Source organism: Staurois parvus, unplaced genomic scaffold, assembly GCF_062004578.1.
Source record: "Staurois parvus isolate SC_StPar_1 unplaced genomic scaffold, SC_StPar_1.0 ptg000882l, whole genome shotgun sequence".
Lineage (NCBI taxonomy): Eukaryota > Metazoa > Chordata > Amphibia > Anura > Ranidae > Staurois > Staurois parvus.
The window spans coordinates 1,118,558-1,133,315 of record NW_028318678.1 but is presented as its reverse complement, the minus strand read 5'-3'; the positions used below and the strand labels follow the sequence as shown (position 1 = coordinate 1,133,315).

The window sequence follows — 14,758 nt, the reverse complement described above, 5'->3', positions numbered from 1 at the left end:
TATTTTCATTTACCAAAGGACCATCTGTGTCACAAAATGGTGGCTCACGTCATAAAGCGGACCTTTCGCTTAATTCTCATGAATAAATTGCTGGCATTTCTTATTTTGCACTTTTTTTACCAGGTGGTTCACATTACCTTGGTCTTGTATTTGTGGTTACCATGGATTTCTGCGTTCTTTCTGGTCGGGTGCGTTCGCCATATTTACCCATTGATCTCCACCCATTGGGCGACTTCTTGGCGACCCCATGTCTCCACAACCTCCGAGACAGACTCTCCATCTGCTGGTTGATCTCTTGATTGTTCTGAACATGGATTGATTACAATTTTTGCTACAATTATTATCCACTTCAGCTCCGGAAAGTTTTACCCCATTCATGACCAGCCCATTTTTTCCTATTTACTGTTACTTTAAAGTGTTACTAAACCCACAACAGTACAATCAGTCTGTATATGCAGTAAAGCATGCTTGTTATACTCACTGTAGAACCTAAGGGGTTAATCCTCTGCATTGTGTAAAAACACTGTTTGATCCTGTCTTCTCTGCTCCTCCCCTTCTCCCAGTACCCCCTCTTATCTCCTGATAAGGCATATGGTGTGGAGTCACTCTGCACATTCTCAGTCTGGTTTGTATTGCTAGAGAGGGTTTTTTTTTATTGGGAGAGTGCATGTGATCACCACAGTCCAGACAGTGGTCGGGGGTTCTGCATCCTCCTAGAGCAGAAAGAAAACTCCTCCTACAAGCTTTAACCAGTGTTCTGCTAGCGACTGATAGAAGTCACAAGACTGCTCTAACTGCTGATGAGAAAAGGTATTTAGCAGTTTATAGTTACTAAAATAATTGCATTTCCATGTTGTGTGTACTGTGGGAGACCTGATATAGTGAATGCAGGGTCCGGGGAGACCAGATATAGTGAATGCAGGGTCTGGAAGACCAGATATAGTGAATGCAGGGTCCAGGGAAGACCAGATATAGTGAATGCAGGGTCCGGGAAGACCTGATATAGTGAATGCAGGGTCCAGGGAAGACCAGATATAGTGAATGCATGGTCCAGGGAGACCGGATATAGTGAATGCAGGGTCCAGGGAGACCGGATATAGTGAATGCAGGGTCCGGGAAGACCAGATATAGTGAATGCAGGGTTCAGGGAGACCAGATATAGTGAATGCAGGGTCCGGGGAGACCAGATATAGTAAATGCAGTGTGCAGGGAGGCCGGATATAGTGAATGCAGGGTCCGGGGAGACCGGATATAGTGAATGCAGGGTCCGGGGAGACCAGATATAGTGAATGCAGGTTCCGGGGAGAGCGGATATAGTGAATGCAGGATTCGGGGAGAGCGAATATAGTGAATGCAGGGTCCGGGGAGACCAGATATAGTGAATGCAGGGTCCGGAAGACCAGATATAGTGAATGCAGGGTCCAGGGAAGACCAGATATAGTGAATGCAGGGTCCGGGAAGACCTGATATAGTGAATGCAGGGTCCAGGGAAGACCAGATATACTGAATGCATGGTCCAGGGAGACCGGATATAGTGAATGCAGGGTCCAGGGAGACCGGATATAGTGAATGCAGGGTCCGGGAAGACCAGATATAGTGAATGCAGGGTTCGGGGAGACCAGATATAGTGAATGCAGGGTCCGGGGAGACCAGATATAGTAAATGCAGTGTGCAGGGAGGCCGGATATAGTGAATGCAGGGTCCGGGGAGACCGGATATAGTGAATGCAGGGTCCGGGGAGACCAGATATAGTGAATGCAGGTTCCGGGGAGAGAGGATATAGTGAATGCAGGATCCGGGGAGAGCGAATATAGTGAATGCAGGGTCCGGGGAGACCAGATATAGTGAATGCAGGGTCTGGGGAGACCAGATATAGTGAATGCAGGGTCCGGGAGACCAGATATAGTGAAGGCAGGGTCAGGGGAGACCGGATATAGTGAATGCAGGGTCCGGGGAGACTAGATATAGTGAATGCAGGGTCCGGGGAGACCAGATATAGTGAAGGCAGGGTCCGGGGAGACCAGATATAGTGAATGCAGGGTCCGGGGACACTAGATATAGTGAATGCAGGGTCCGGGTTTTAGTAACAATTTAACTGGTAATTGTCATGCAATGCTGTAGCCAAACAAAATTTATATAATTTTTTCACACAAATAGAGCTTTCTTTTGGTGCTATTTGAGCACCATTTTTTGCAATATAAACAAAAAAGAGACTGAAAATTAAAAAATATATATTTTTTACTTTCTGCTATAAAACATATCCAATTAAAAAAAAACAACTTCTTCATAAATTTTTGTCTGAAAGGTATTCTGCTACATGTCTTTGGTAAACAAGTGTGTATTGATTGGTTTGCTACAAACTATGATATATATACTGGAGTATTCATATTTTTTTTTATACTTATGGCGGTGAACAGCGACTTATAATGGGACTGTGATAGTGCGGCAGGCAATTTGACACTAACTGCCACTGACATCACCAGTGGCATTAATAGAGTGATCAGGGATGATATTAACCCCAGTCACTGTACTATTGACACCAGGTGGGAAGGGTTTAACATCTAGGGTGATCAAGGGGTTAAAAATGTGCCTATGTATGTGTAATATGTGTAAAGTGTGCTGTTTTTACTAAGAGATCTCTCTGTTTCTTATCCTTGCTTTGCTGTACAGAGCCATGTGTTGATTGTCAACACAGGGCTCTGGGCTGTGATTTGACACAGCTGATCAGCAGGCCCCAGACATGAATCATTGGCTGGGACCTGCTTACAGACTCCCGCTGTGTACAATCACAACTACCTTTTTGACTTCTGTCATACTACAGATGATACTCAGAGGCTGTGTTACAGAAGATTGTCAGAGAGAAAGGACATGTTATAGGAGATGGTCAGAGACTAAGGGCGTGTTATAGGAGATGGTCAAAAATCGGTCGTTCAATAGGCCGACGTTACCACCAACGGTAAAAAAAATGTGCTGATTTTCGTCCCGTCTGCGGCCGGCATTTAATTACTTCTGTCCCTGCAGAGAGCTCCGCTATTATATTTGACATGAAAAAGTATTGCGGTTGCAACAATGTATCTATTTGTATCCATTTCGGATACAGATGTTTTTATTCGGATACAAATAGATACATTGTTGCAACCGCAATACTTTTTCATGTCAAATATAATAGCGGACTGGAATTCTTATAATTCTTCTTCTTTTTCTTCTTCTTCTTTTCTTCTTCTTCTTTTTCTTCTTCTTGCAGGTCACGGCTCATACGCAGATTTTTTATCAGCAAAAGGATCGGCCGATTTGTCCATCATTGCCGGGAAAATCGGGCGATCGGCAAAATCAGCCGATTTTTTTCCAACTTCACCGATAAAAAAAATGTGCCAAAACCCTGAAAAACAGCCGACCAATTAACCCACTAACGGTGTGAAAATCGGCCGATTTTTTTTCCGGCCGAAAAATCGGCCAATTTTCGACCCGTCTACGGCCTGCATAAGGGCATGTTACAGGAGATGGTCAGAGTCTAAGGACATGTTACAGGTGATGGAGACTAAGAATATGTTACAGGAGATGATCAGAGACTAAGGGAATGTTATTGTAGATGGTCAGAGAATGTAGACATGCTTCAGTAGATGTCAGAAACTAAGGCCACGTTACAGCAGATGGCCAGGGAATAAGTGCATGTTACAAGATATGGTCAGAGACAGCAGGTATGCTACAGGAGATGTTCATCGAATACAGAAATACTACAGAAGATGGTCAGAGACTGCAGCATGTTGCAACAGATAACCAGAGACTGCATTCCTATTATAGGAGATGGTCCGAGACTGCAGTGTGTTACAACAGATGATCAGAGACTGCATTCCTATTATAGGAGATGGTCAGAGACTGCAGGAATGCTACAGGAGATGGCCAGAGACTGCAGGAATGCTACAGGAGATGGTCATAGACTGCAGGAATGCTACATGAGATGGTCAGAGACTGCAGGAATGCTACAGGAGATGGTCTGAGACTGCAGGAATGCTACAGGAGATGGTCAGAGACTGCAGGAATGCTACAAGAGATGATCTGAGACTGCAGGAATGCTACAGGAGATGGTCAGAGACTGCAGGAATGCTACAGGAGATGGTCTGAGACTGCAGGAATGCTACAAGAGATGGTCTGAGACTGCAGGAATGCTACAGGAGATGGTCAGAGACTGCAGGAATGCTACAGGAGATGGTCAGAGACTGCAGGAATGCTACAGGAGATGGTCAGAGACTGCAGGAATGCTACAAGAGATGGTCTGAGACTGCAGGAATGCTACAAGAGATGGTCAGAGACTGCAGGAATGCTACAAGAGATGATCTGAGACTGCAGGAATGCTACAGGAGATGGTCAGAGACTGCAGGAATGCTACAAGAGATGATCTGAAACTGCAGGAATGCTACAGGAGATGGTCAGAGACTGCAGGAATGCTACAGGAGATGGTCAGAGACTGCAGGAATGCTACAGGAGATGGCCAGAGACTGCAGGAATGCTACAAGAGATGGTCAGAGACTGCAGGAATGCTACAGGAGATGGTCAGAGACTGCGGGCATACTAAAGTGATAGAGATTGTGGACATGTTCCAGTAGATGATCAGTCTCTGAAGGCATATAATAGGAGATGGTCAGAGACTGCAGACGCTCTATAGGAGTGGTTGGAGACAGGGGACAGTCAGATGTTACAAGAGACTGATAGAAATGATTGCCAATTTGCCATCACAACCGCTTTACAAATCAATGCTTCCACAATTGTGCTAACCGGCAGTACTAAGTGTGCTGACTCTGCTGCAAGCGACACGAAAGGGAGCCGAGAGCCGCATGTGCACCTCAAGCCACTGGTGAAGATAAACCACTCTAAAGGTAACTATTGTATCATTGAAAGTCATTCAGAGGAAGAGCAGCATAATGCAGCCATATTTTTTCTCCAGGCGGGTCGGCGGCCAATATATTTCCCGGTATTTATGCCTTACTGCCTGCCTGTATCGGATTGTCAATAAAAAACGTTTTGCTAAAACCAACAGCGGTTTACATTGCGTGAAAACACAGAGATTACACGGGGAGCCGCGCCGCCTTCCTCTCCCCTCCCTAAATCTCCAGGCACAATCCAATTTATATCGCTCCCCATCTTTCTTCCAAATGACTTTCCTGTCACTTTGAAGGCAGGTAGAAAGTTACTTTGCCGAATGCCGTGTGATTATTAAACGGCAGAATCAAACCGGGGAGAAAAAAAAATAAAAGGAGAGAGAGAAGGGAAGAAAAGAGGTTATCAGGAGCTTCAAAGGAAAGCTTTATCGACTCCGCGAAGAGACGCCTTTCATTAAACGGCAGGGTAAGCAGATCGGCGCGTTTCAGCGGATTTCATTGCCGAAGTGTTGGCTTTGTCTTGTGCGGTTTGTTTTTTTGGGGGATTTTTTGCTATTATTTATGCTTTAATTGGGCAGCGTTTTTGTATCGGGAAACAGGAACAATAAACCGCTTTATCTAGGGAGATTATTTATCCGCAGAGAAGGTAATCCGCAGAATTCCGTATCCAGGAACAGGGGGCCCATAGAAAACCATTTTATACTGAGCACCAGGCGAACGGCTAAACGCACCGATTACATACAGAGACGGGAACGACTTTACAGGATTGCATTGCTGTTCATCCAGTCCTGAGGTTTACACAGCTCTGCCACACAGCACAACCCCAGTGTCATAGGTCAAAGAGAGCGCTAAATGAAAAACCCTTCCAAGGTCTTTCAACTGGTTACAACAAGCGGGGCAAAAAGATATTCAACGTGTTTTGAGGGTGACAACACTGACAGAAGGGAATTTTTTGCTTCCAGTGACACCACTGACTCAGGGACATTTTACCTTTAAGTGACACCACTGACACAGGGACATTTTTTTCTTCCTTTGACACTGATAACTCAGGGACATTTTTTCCTTCCAGTGACACCACTGACTCAGGGACATTTTACCTTTAAGTGACACCACTGACACAAGGGCATTTTTTTCTTCCTTTGACACTGATAACTCAGGGACATTTTTTCCTTCCAGTGACACCACTGACTCAGGAACATTTTACCTTTAAGTGACACCACTGACACAAGGGCATTTTCTTCTTCCAGTGACACCACTGCCACAAGGGCATTTTCTTCCAGTGACACCACTGACACAAGGGCATTTTCCTCTTCCAGTGACACCAGTGACACAAGGGCATTTTCTTCTTCCAGTGACACCACTGACACAAGGGCATTTTCTTCTTCCAGTGACACCACTGACACAAGGGCATTTTCTTCTTCCAGTGACACCACTGACACAAGGGCATTTTCTTTTTCCTTTGACACTGATAACTCAGGGACATTTTTTCTTTCCAGTGACACCACTGACTCAGGAACATTTTACCTTTAAGTGACACCACTGACTCAGGGACATTTTACCTTCCAGTGACACCACTGACTCAGGGACATTTTACCTTCCAGTGACACCACTGACTCAGGGACATTTTATCTTCCAGTGACACCACTGACTCAGGGACATTTTACCTTCCAGTGACACCACTGACTCAGGAACATTTTACCTTTAAGTGACACCACTGACACAAGGGCATTTTCTTCTTCCAGTGACACCACTGCCACAAGGGCATTTTCTTCCAGTGACACCACTGACACAAGGGCATTTTCCTCTTCCAGTGACACCAGTGACACAAGGGCATTTTCTTCTTCCAGTGACACCACTGACACAAGGGCATTTTCTTCTTCCAGTGACACCACTGACACAAGGGCATTTTCTTCTTCCAGTGACACCACTGACACAAGGGCATTTTCTTTTTCCTTTGACACTGATAACTCAGGGACATTTTTTCTTTCCAGTGACACCACTGACTCAGGAACATTTTACCTTTAAGTGACACCACTGACTCAGGGACATTTTACCTTCCAGTGACACCACTGACTCAGGGACATTTTATCTTCCAGTGACACCACTGACTCAGGGACATTTTACCTTCCAGTGACACCACTGACTCAGGGACATTTTACCTTTAAGTGACAGCACTGACACAAGGGCATTTTCTTTTTCCAGTGACACCACTGACATAGGGACATTTTTTTCTTCCTTTGACACTGATAACTGAGGGACATTTTTTCCTTCCAGTGACACCACTGACTCAGGGACATTGTCCTTTCAGTGACACCACCAATGCCGGAACATTTTTTCCTTTCAGTGATAGTGGGACGGTGGGGTGCAGAGGATGGGAGGGGGGCATGGTTCCTCATCTTGGCCCTGGACACCCTTGCACCAGCACTGGTTGCACTATAATGCTGTATTGATTGGTATAATCACGGTGTATCTAAAACCTGGGGGGGTGGTCGTATTTTTTTTTTTTAGTTTGTTTTTCTATGTATAATGAGTGGTTTTAGTATTTTAATAATAAAGTGATGATGAGGAGTTTTAAACTCTTTTGAACTAAAGGTGAACTTAAAAAAAAAAAAAATTAAAAAGGTGAACTTGAAAAAAAATAAATAAAAAAGGTGAACTTGAAAAAAATAAAAAGGTGAACTTGAAAAAAAAAAAGGTGAACTTGAAAAAAAAAATAAAATAGGTGAATTTGAAAAAAAAAATAAAAAAGGTGAACTTGAAAATAAATAAAAAAGGTAAACTTGTAAAAAAAGAATAAAAAAGGTGAACTTGAAAAAAATAAATAAATAAAAAAGGTGAACTTGAAAAAAATAAATAAATAAAAAAGGTGAACTTGTAAAAAAAGAATAAAAAAGGTGAACTTGAAAAAAAAAAAAATAAAAAAGGTGAACTTGTAAAAAAAGAATAAAAAAGGTGAACTTGAAAAAAGGGATAAAAACGGTGAACTTGAAAAAAAAGAATAAAAAAGGTGAACTTGAAAAAAGGGATAAAAACAGTGAACTTGAAAAAAAAGAATAAAAAAAGTGAACTTGAAAAAAATAAAAATAAAAAAGGTGAGCTTGAAAAAAAAAATAAAAAAGATGAACTTGAAAAAAAATAAATAAAAAAGGTGAACTTGAAAAAAAAAATTAAAAAGGTGAACTTGAAAAAGAAATATAAAAGGTGAACTTGAAAAAAAATAAATAAAAGGTGAACTTGAAAATAAAACAATAAAGGTGAACTTGAGCTAAGGCGCCATATCTGACGCAGGCGGCGGTGTTAGTTCTACCGCCCGTCCGTGGACCCGAGCCACGTCCCGTCCGCCCACCGCGCAGACCAAAGTGTATACATAGCAGCACTGAACCTCGGCCAAGCCGCTGGGCACCTAATTAGCTTCTTCACACTCCGGCAGACTTCACTCCTTCATGGAGGACGTGTCGCGCTCTGAAAAGAGCGAAGTGATCCGACCGCCAGGACGCTCCTCTCCAGACTGCGAGGAACAGGCTGAGTTGTGCGAAGTGTATGCTTCATTACTGGCTCAATCCTCATGCGGCACACATTATACTCCTCACATTAGTCTGCGGACAGCCGGATCTACACTGCGCTCCATCGCCGGCCATCAAGGTCACAAATCAGACATTTCGCTCAGCCGGCTGGTGATGGGATAGAAGTTACTAATTATCCTCCATCTGACTCCCAGCGCCTGAAAGCCGGATATTGCAGCACAAAGACATAAATGTGTTCATCAGAAAAGAATTCCATGTTTTGTGAAATGGAACTAGTTCATGTCTGCGTCCGCCCCGTATTATCACTGTACAGAGGAGGGTGGGGCAGCTGTCAGAGCCAATCGGGTGTGCTGATAGGGAACACGCTGACAGGTGGAGAGAGCAAAGGAGAGAACTGATTGGTCTGGTGCTGCTCTTTTACTGCCCAGTCACAGGCCGGGGACTTCCTTCATTATGTCCTTTTTTTTTTGTTCATCTTTACACTTATTTTCTATAATCCATTTTTTTTTAGTGACCTACATGTTATCTATACCTTCACTGCAGACCCCCCTTCGTTTTATCGGTACCTCCATTTTACATAGGCCTCCATTGTTTTCTGCATCCCCTTATCACACTGGCCCAGGGGCGGACTGACAACTCATGGGGCCCTTGGGCAATAGGGGATCATGGGGCCCCTGTGTCTTTGCCCAAACTCAAAAAAGCCTATGAAAAAGGTACCAGGGGCATCTCATGGGGCCCCCTACTGACCCTGGGCCCTCGCGCAGTGCCCAAGTTTCCAAATGGTCAGTCTGCCCCTGCACTGGCCTCTATTTTCTGCCCACCCTTCAATTAACACTGGCCTCTATTTTATATCTACCTCCATTTTACTCTGGTGTCTGTCATATCTCAATATTTCCATTTTATACTGACCTCTATTGTATATCCACCTTCATTTTACATTGCCTCCATTTATTCCCATCTTCATTTTACACTGGCCTCCATTTTATCTCCACTTTCATTTTACCCTTGCCTCCATTGTATCTGAGCCTCCAGTTTACAATGGCCCCTGTGTTTGCTCCACCTCCTTTCTACACTAGCCTCTATTTTATATCTACCTCCATTTTACTCTGGTCTCTGTTGTTCATGCTGACCTCCATCTTTACTCCAGCCTCCATTGTATCCTCACCACCATTTTACACTGACTTCTATTATATCTCCACCTCTGTTTTACCCTTGCCTCCTTTGTATCTGAGCCTCTAATTTGGACTCATTTCCATCTTAGCTCTACCTCCTTTTTATATAGACCTCTATTATATCTCCACCTCTGGTTTACCCTTGCCTCCTTTGTATTTGAGCCTCCAATTTGGACTGACCTCCATCTTAGCTCTACCTCCTTTTTATATAGACCTCCATTATATCTCCACCTCCATCTTACATGGCCTCCATTTATCCTCATCTCCATTTTACACTGACCTCTATTATATCTCCACCTCTGTTTTATCCTTACCTTCGTTGTATCTGAGCCTCCAATTTACAATGGCCCCTGTGTTTGCGCCACCTCCTTTCTACACTAGCCTCTATTTTTTTTTCTACCTCCATTTTCTCTGGTCTCTGTTGTATCTGTACCTCCATTTCATGCTGACCTCCGTCTTTACTCCGGCCTCTATTGTATCCCCACCTCCATTTTACCCTGGCCTCCACTTCCTTCTCCCCCCCTCCCAGTGTCCTCAGCCTTTACTCTAGCCTCCATTGTATCCCCACCTCCATTTTACCCTGGCCTCCATTTCCCCCCCCAGTGTCCTCAACCTTTACTCCGGCCTCCATTGTATGCCCACCTCCATTTTACCCTGGCCTCCACTTCCTTCTCCCCCCCTCCCAGTGTCCTTGGCCTCCGGCAGTCTCGGTGAAGTTTGGTTTCGGTATGCCTGATGTTTTGTTTCTTGATGTCATTCCAGCCGGAGGAGCTGACCAATGCCCTGGAGATCAGTAACATCGTCTTCACCAGCATGTTCGCCCTGGAGATGCTCCTCAAGCTCCTGGCCTTCGGTATCTTCGGCTACATCAAGAATCCCTACAACATCTTTGACGGCATCATCGTTGTCATCAGGTGACTAGTGTGTGTTGTGCTGTGAAATACGAACTGTACGTGAGACAGGAAATGTCCTGCTGGGACTTCAATATCAAACAGGCTCATGGGGCAGCACAGTGGGTAATTGGCCGCCTGGCAGTTCTCGGGTTGTTGGTTCAAATCCCAACAACGGCACCACCTGCCTGGAGTTTGCATGTGCTCCCTATGCCTGTGTGGGTTTCCTCTGGGTACTCTGGTTTCCTCCCACACTCCAAAGAGATGCTGGAAGGCTAATTGGCTCCTGTCTAGATTGTCCCTAGTATGTGTATGTATGAATGTAAGTTAGGGACCTTAGATTGTACGCCCCTTGAGGGTTAGGGACTGATGTGAATGTACAATATATATGTAAAGTGCTGTGCAGGGGCGGACTGACAACTCATGGGGCCCCTTGGCAATAGGGGATCATGGGGCCCCTGTGTCCTTGCCCAAACTCAAAAAAGCCCATGAAAAAGGTACCAGGGGCATCTCATGGGGCCCCCTACTGACCCTGGGCTCTCGGGCAGTGCCCAAGTTTCCAAATGGTCAGTCTGCCCCCTGGTGTTGTGTAAATTGAAGGAGCTATATAAGTACCTGAAATAAAATAATAATAATAAAATAAAGGTGCCAAGGTAGAGCAATGGGCCTGATTCTTCCAGCATCAACAGCACATAAGGCATGCTAAAGTAGCCCTTGCATGATAACTTTGGCACTCCTTTAGAACTATTGCAACTGGAGGAATCAGGGTGAGCGGCTACTTGCAAAGTGCAGTAATCCAGAGCAGCCAATCAGATCACAGTTTACTGTAATAAGACAAAATCGTATTGGTTGCTGTGGGGTAATGGCCTGATGGTTTTCTCCAGTTTCCCACCAGAGATTACTATTATAGAGGATTTATATAGCGCCAACAATTAATATTATTATTATACAGGATTTATATACCGCCAACAGTTTGCTTAGCGCTTTACAATATAATGGGAGACAATACAGCAACAATACAGTTCAATACAAGAGGGATAGGAGAGCCCTGATCCTGGGAGTTTACAATCTAAAAGGGAGGGGCTGGTGGTACAAAAGGTAGTAACTGTGGGGGAGTAGGAGGAGTAGAAGATTCCATTGTTAGCTGAGGGCAGGATAGGCTTCCCTGAAGAGAGAGGGTTTCAGAGATCGCCTAAAAGTGGGCAGAGTAGGCGATAATCTGATAAATTGGGGTGGAGAGTTCCAGAGGATGGGGGAAGCTCTGGAGAAGTCCTGGAGATGAACATGGGAGGAGGAGATGAGGGAGCTAGAGTGTAGGAGGTGGTGGGAGAAGCAGAGAGGACGGTTTGGGTGATATTTGGAGACAAGATCGGTGATGTGATTTAGGGCAGATCCCAGCTCTGTTCTTGTACATGTATAAAGGAAAAACAAAATCCAACGGGAAGGGGGGGGGGGGGAATGGGATCACTTTGCGATGACTACAGTAGGTGGTCACAGATTACTTAAAGTGTATACTAACCTCACAATGAGCTTCTCATCTGCCATTCAAAGTGTTGATCCTGCCAGAAATCTTGTGAGCTGATCATTTCCTGTGTTCTCTGCACTGCATTGGTTACATTGTATCCAGCTAGCTCTGTGGTCTACAGAACACCCCCCCCCCCTCAGGGCCGGACTGACCATTTGGAAACTCGGGCACTGTCCGAGGGCCCAGGGTCAGTAGAGGGCCCCATGAGATGCCCCTAGTAACTTTCATATGCTTTTTGGGGTGTGGTTTGAGTGTGGGTGAGGATGCAGGGGCCCCATGATCCCCTATTGCCCGGGGGCCCCATGAGTTGTCAGTCCGTCCCTGCCCGCTCCTCTATGTTATGGAAATGAGGAAAAGAGGGCGTGTTCTGTAGTCCTGTCCTAGAGTGGCACCACTGTTCCTCCTTAGATACAGTATGGTAAGTGAGCATTGTCATCAGGGGCGGACTGACCATTTGGAAACTCGGCACTGCCCGAGGGCCCGGGGTCAGTAGGGGGCCCCATGAGATGCCCCTGGTACCTTTTTCATAGGCTTTTTTGAGTTTGGGCAAGGACAGAGGGGCCCCATGATCCCCTATTGCCCGGGGGCCCCATGAGTTGTCAGTCCGCCCCTGGCCTTGAACACTAACATACAGCCGCCATGATTGTACACACTCTGGGGCCGCAGCAAAACGTAGACAGCATATCGCTTTCAGCAGGCCGCACTGCAACTGCACAGCAACTGATGTAGTTCTATGGGGCCACGCTGCAACCGCACAGGAACCAAGTGCAGTTAAATTTGAATTAAATTGAGCAGTGAGGAGGTGTCAAACACCTCTGTAAAGTGAACCGAGAATGGATCGCTTTTCAGAGGAACAAGCCGTATTAACTGGCACTCTGATATCTATTACATTTTTTTGTTCTTCCTAGAAGAGGACGTATGTTAGGTCTACAGAACGTTCCTCCTTTCCTCATCTCCATAACATTTGTAGCTCTCAGAGATAGCTTGGAAAAGTGTAACTGAAGGTATCAACTCACAAGATTTTTGGCAGGATCAACAGGTATTTTTTTGCATTCATCAAAGAGATATTAGAAAAAAAAATGTCAGTGGTATATTTAACAAATCTAAAGGGACCTAATAAGAAAAGTCCATTCTACCGGCACTGTTGCAGTATAGCTATAGCTATGTCTGCATGGAGTTGTCATTATGTATACAGCTGTGCTCAAAAGTTTGCATACCCTGGCAGAAATTGTGACATTTCGGCATTTATCTTGAACATATGACTGTGCCAATGCTGCAAAAAAAGTCCGCTTACAATATGCCCAACACCTTAACACATCTCACCGGGCTTTTTTGTGGCATTGGTACAGTAAAGGCTTCTTTCTGGCAACTCGACCATGCAGCTCATTTTTGTTCAAGTATTGCCATATTGTGCTCCTTGAAACAACCACGTCGTCTTTTTCCAGAGCAGCCTGTATTTCTCCTGAGGTTACCTGTGGGGTTTTTTTTGTATCCTGAACAATTCTTCTGTGAGTTATGGCTGCAATCTTTCTTGTTCTATCTGACCTTGGCTTGGTTTCAGGAGATCCCCGAACTTTCCACTTCTTAATAAGTGATTGAGCGGTACTGACTGGCATATTCAAAGCTTTGGATATCTTTTTATATCCTCCTAGATTGTAAGCTCCAAGGATCAGGGCCCTCCTATCCCTCTTGTATTAAATTGTATTGTTGCTGTATTGTCTCCCGTTATATTGTAAAGCGCTGAGCAAACTGTTGGCGCCATATAAATCCTGTATAATAATAATAATATCATTTTCCATCTTTATAAAGTTTCATTACCTTGTTATGCAGGTCTTTTTGAAAGTTCTTTTCTGCTCCCCATGACTCAGTATCTAGCCTGCTCAGTGCATCAATTGGAGAACTAACAAACTCATTGACTATTTATACACTGACACTAATTGCAATTTAGAAAGCCACAGATGTGGGACATTAACCTCTAATTGGCATTGTAACCCGTGTGTGTCACTTTGTGTGTCTGCACCAAGGCCAAACATTCCAGGGGGCGGAGACTCATGATCCGGGGGCGGAGACTTCTGATCCGGGCCATTTGGGTGATTTCTGTTATCATTATGATTTAAAAAGGAGCCAAACAACTACGTGATAATAAATGGCTTCATATGATCACTATCTTTAACCACCTCAATACCGGGCACTTTCATCCCCTTCCTGCCCAAGTCAGCTTTTAGCGCTGTTTCACTTTGAATGACAATTGCGCGGTCGTGCAACACTGTACCCAAATAAAAATGTTATAATTTTTTTTTTTTTACACAAATAGAATTTTCTTTTGGTGGTATGTAATTACCACTGGGGACGGCACAGTGGCTTAGTGGTTAGCACATCTGCTGCAGTAAATGGGTTATGGGTTAGATTCCCGACCATGGTGCCTCATGCATGGAGTTTGCATGTTCTCCCTGTGCTTGCATAAGTTTCCTCTGGGTGCTTCGGTTTCCTCCCATTGGCTCCTGTCTAAATTGTCCTAGTTTCATCCCTGGCCATGTGGGATCTCCTGCATGGTAGGGGTTGGGGAAAGACCTGGCAACCTACCCTGTAAAATAATTGCTAAGAGAATTCATGGAAAAAGTCACTTACAAGTGACGGTCCGTGCAATCACCAAGGGTCAGATATGACTAGATAGAATTACCACTGGGTTTTTTGGGGGTTATTTTGCTAAAAAAACTAAAAATTTGAAAAAGAAGAAGCATTTTTCTTCATTTCTGTTTTAAAATTTAGT

General features: G+C 44.6%; 1 protein-coding gene across 4 annotated transcripts in view; it reads left to right on the top strand.

Moving 5' to 3' along the window:
* CACNA1H (calcium voltage-gated channel subunit alpha1 H) overlaps positions 1-14,758 on the top strand; it is a 710,377-nt gene that overhangs the window by 522,190 nt on the left and 173,429 nt on the right. For all 4 annotated transcript variants that reach the window (XM_089656030.1, XM_089656029.1, XM_089656027.1 and 1 more), the window contains exon 11: positions 10,336-10,487. In XM_089656030.1, coding sequence (XP_089512156.1) covers positions 10,336-10,487 — 152 coding nt within the window. The remainder of the gene's footprint in view (positions 1-10,335; positions 10,488-14,758) is intronic.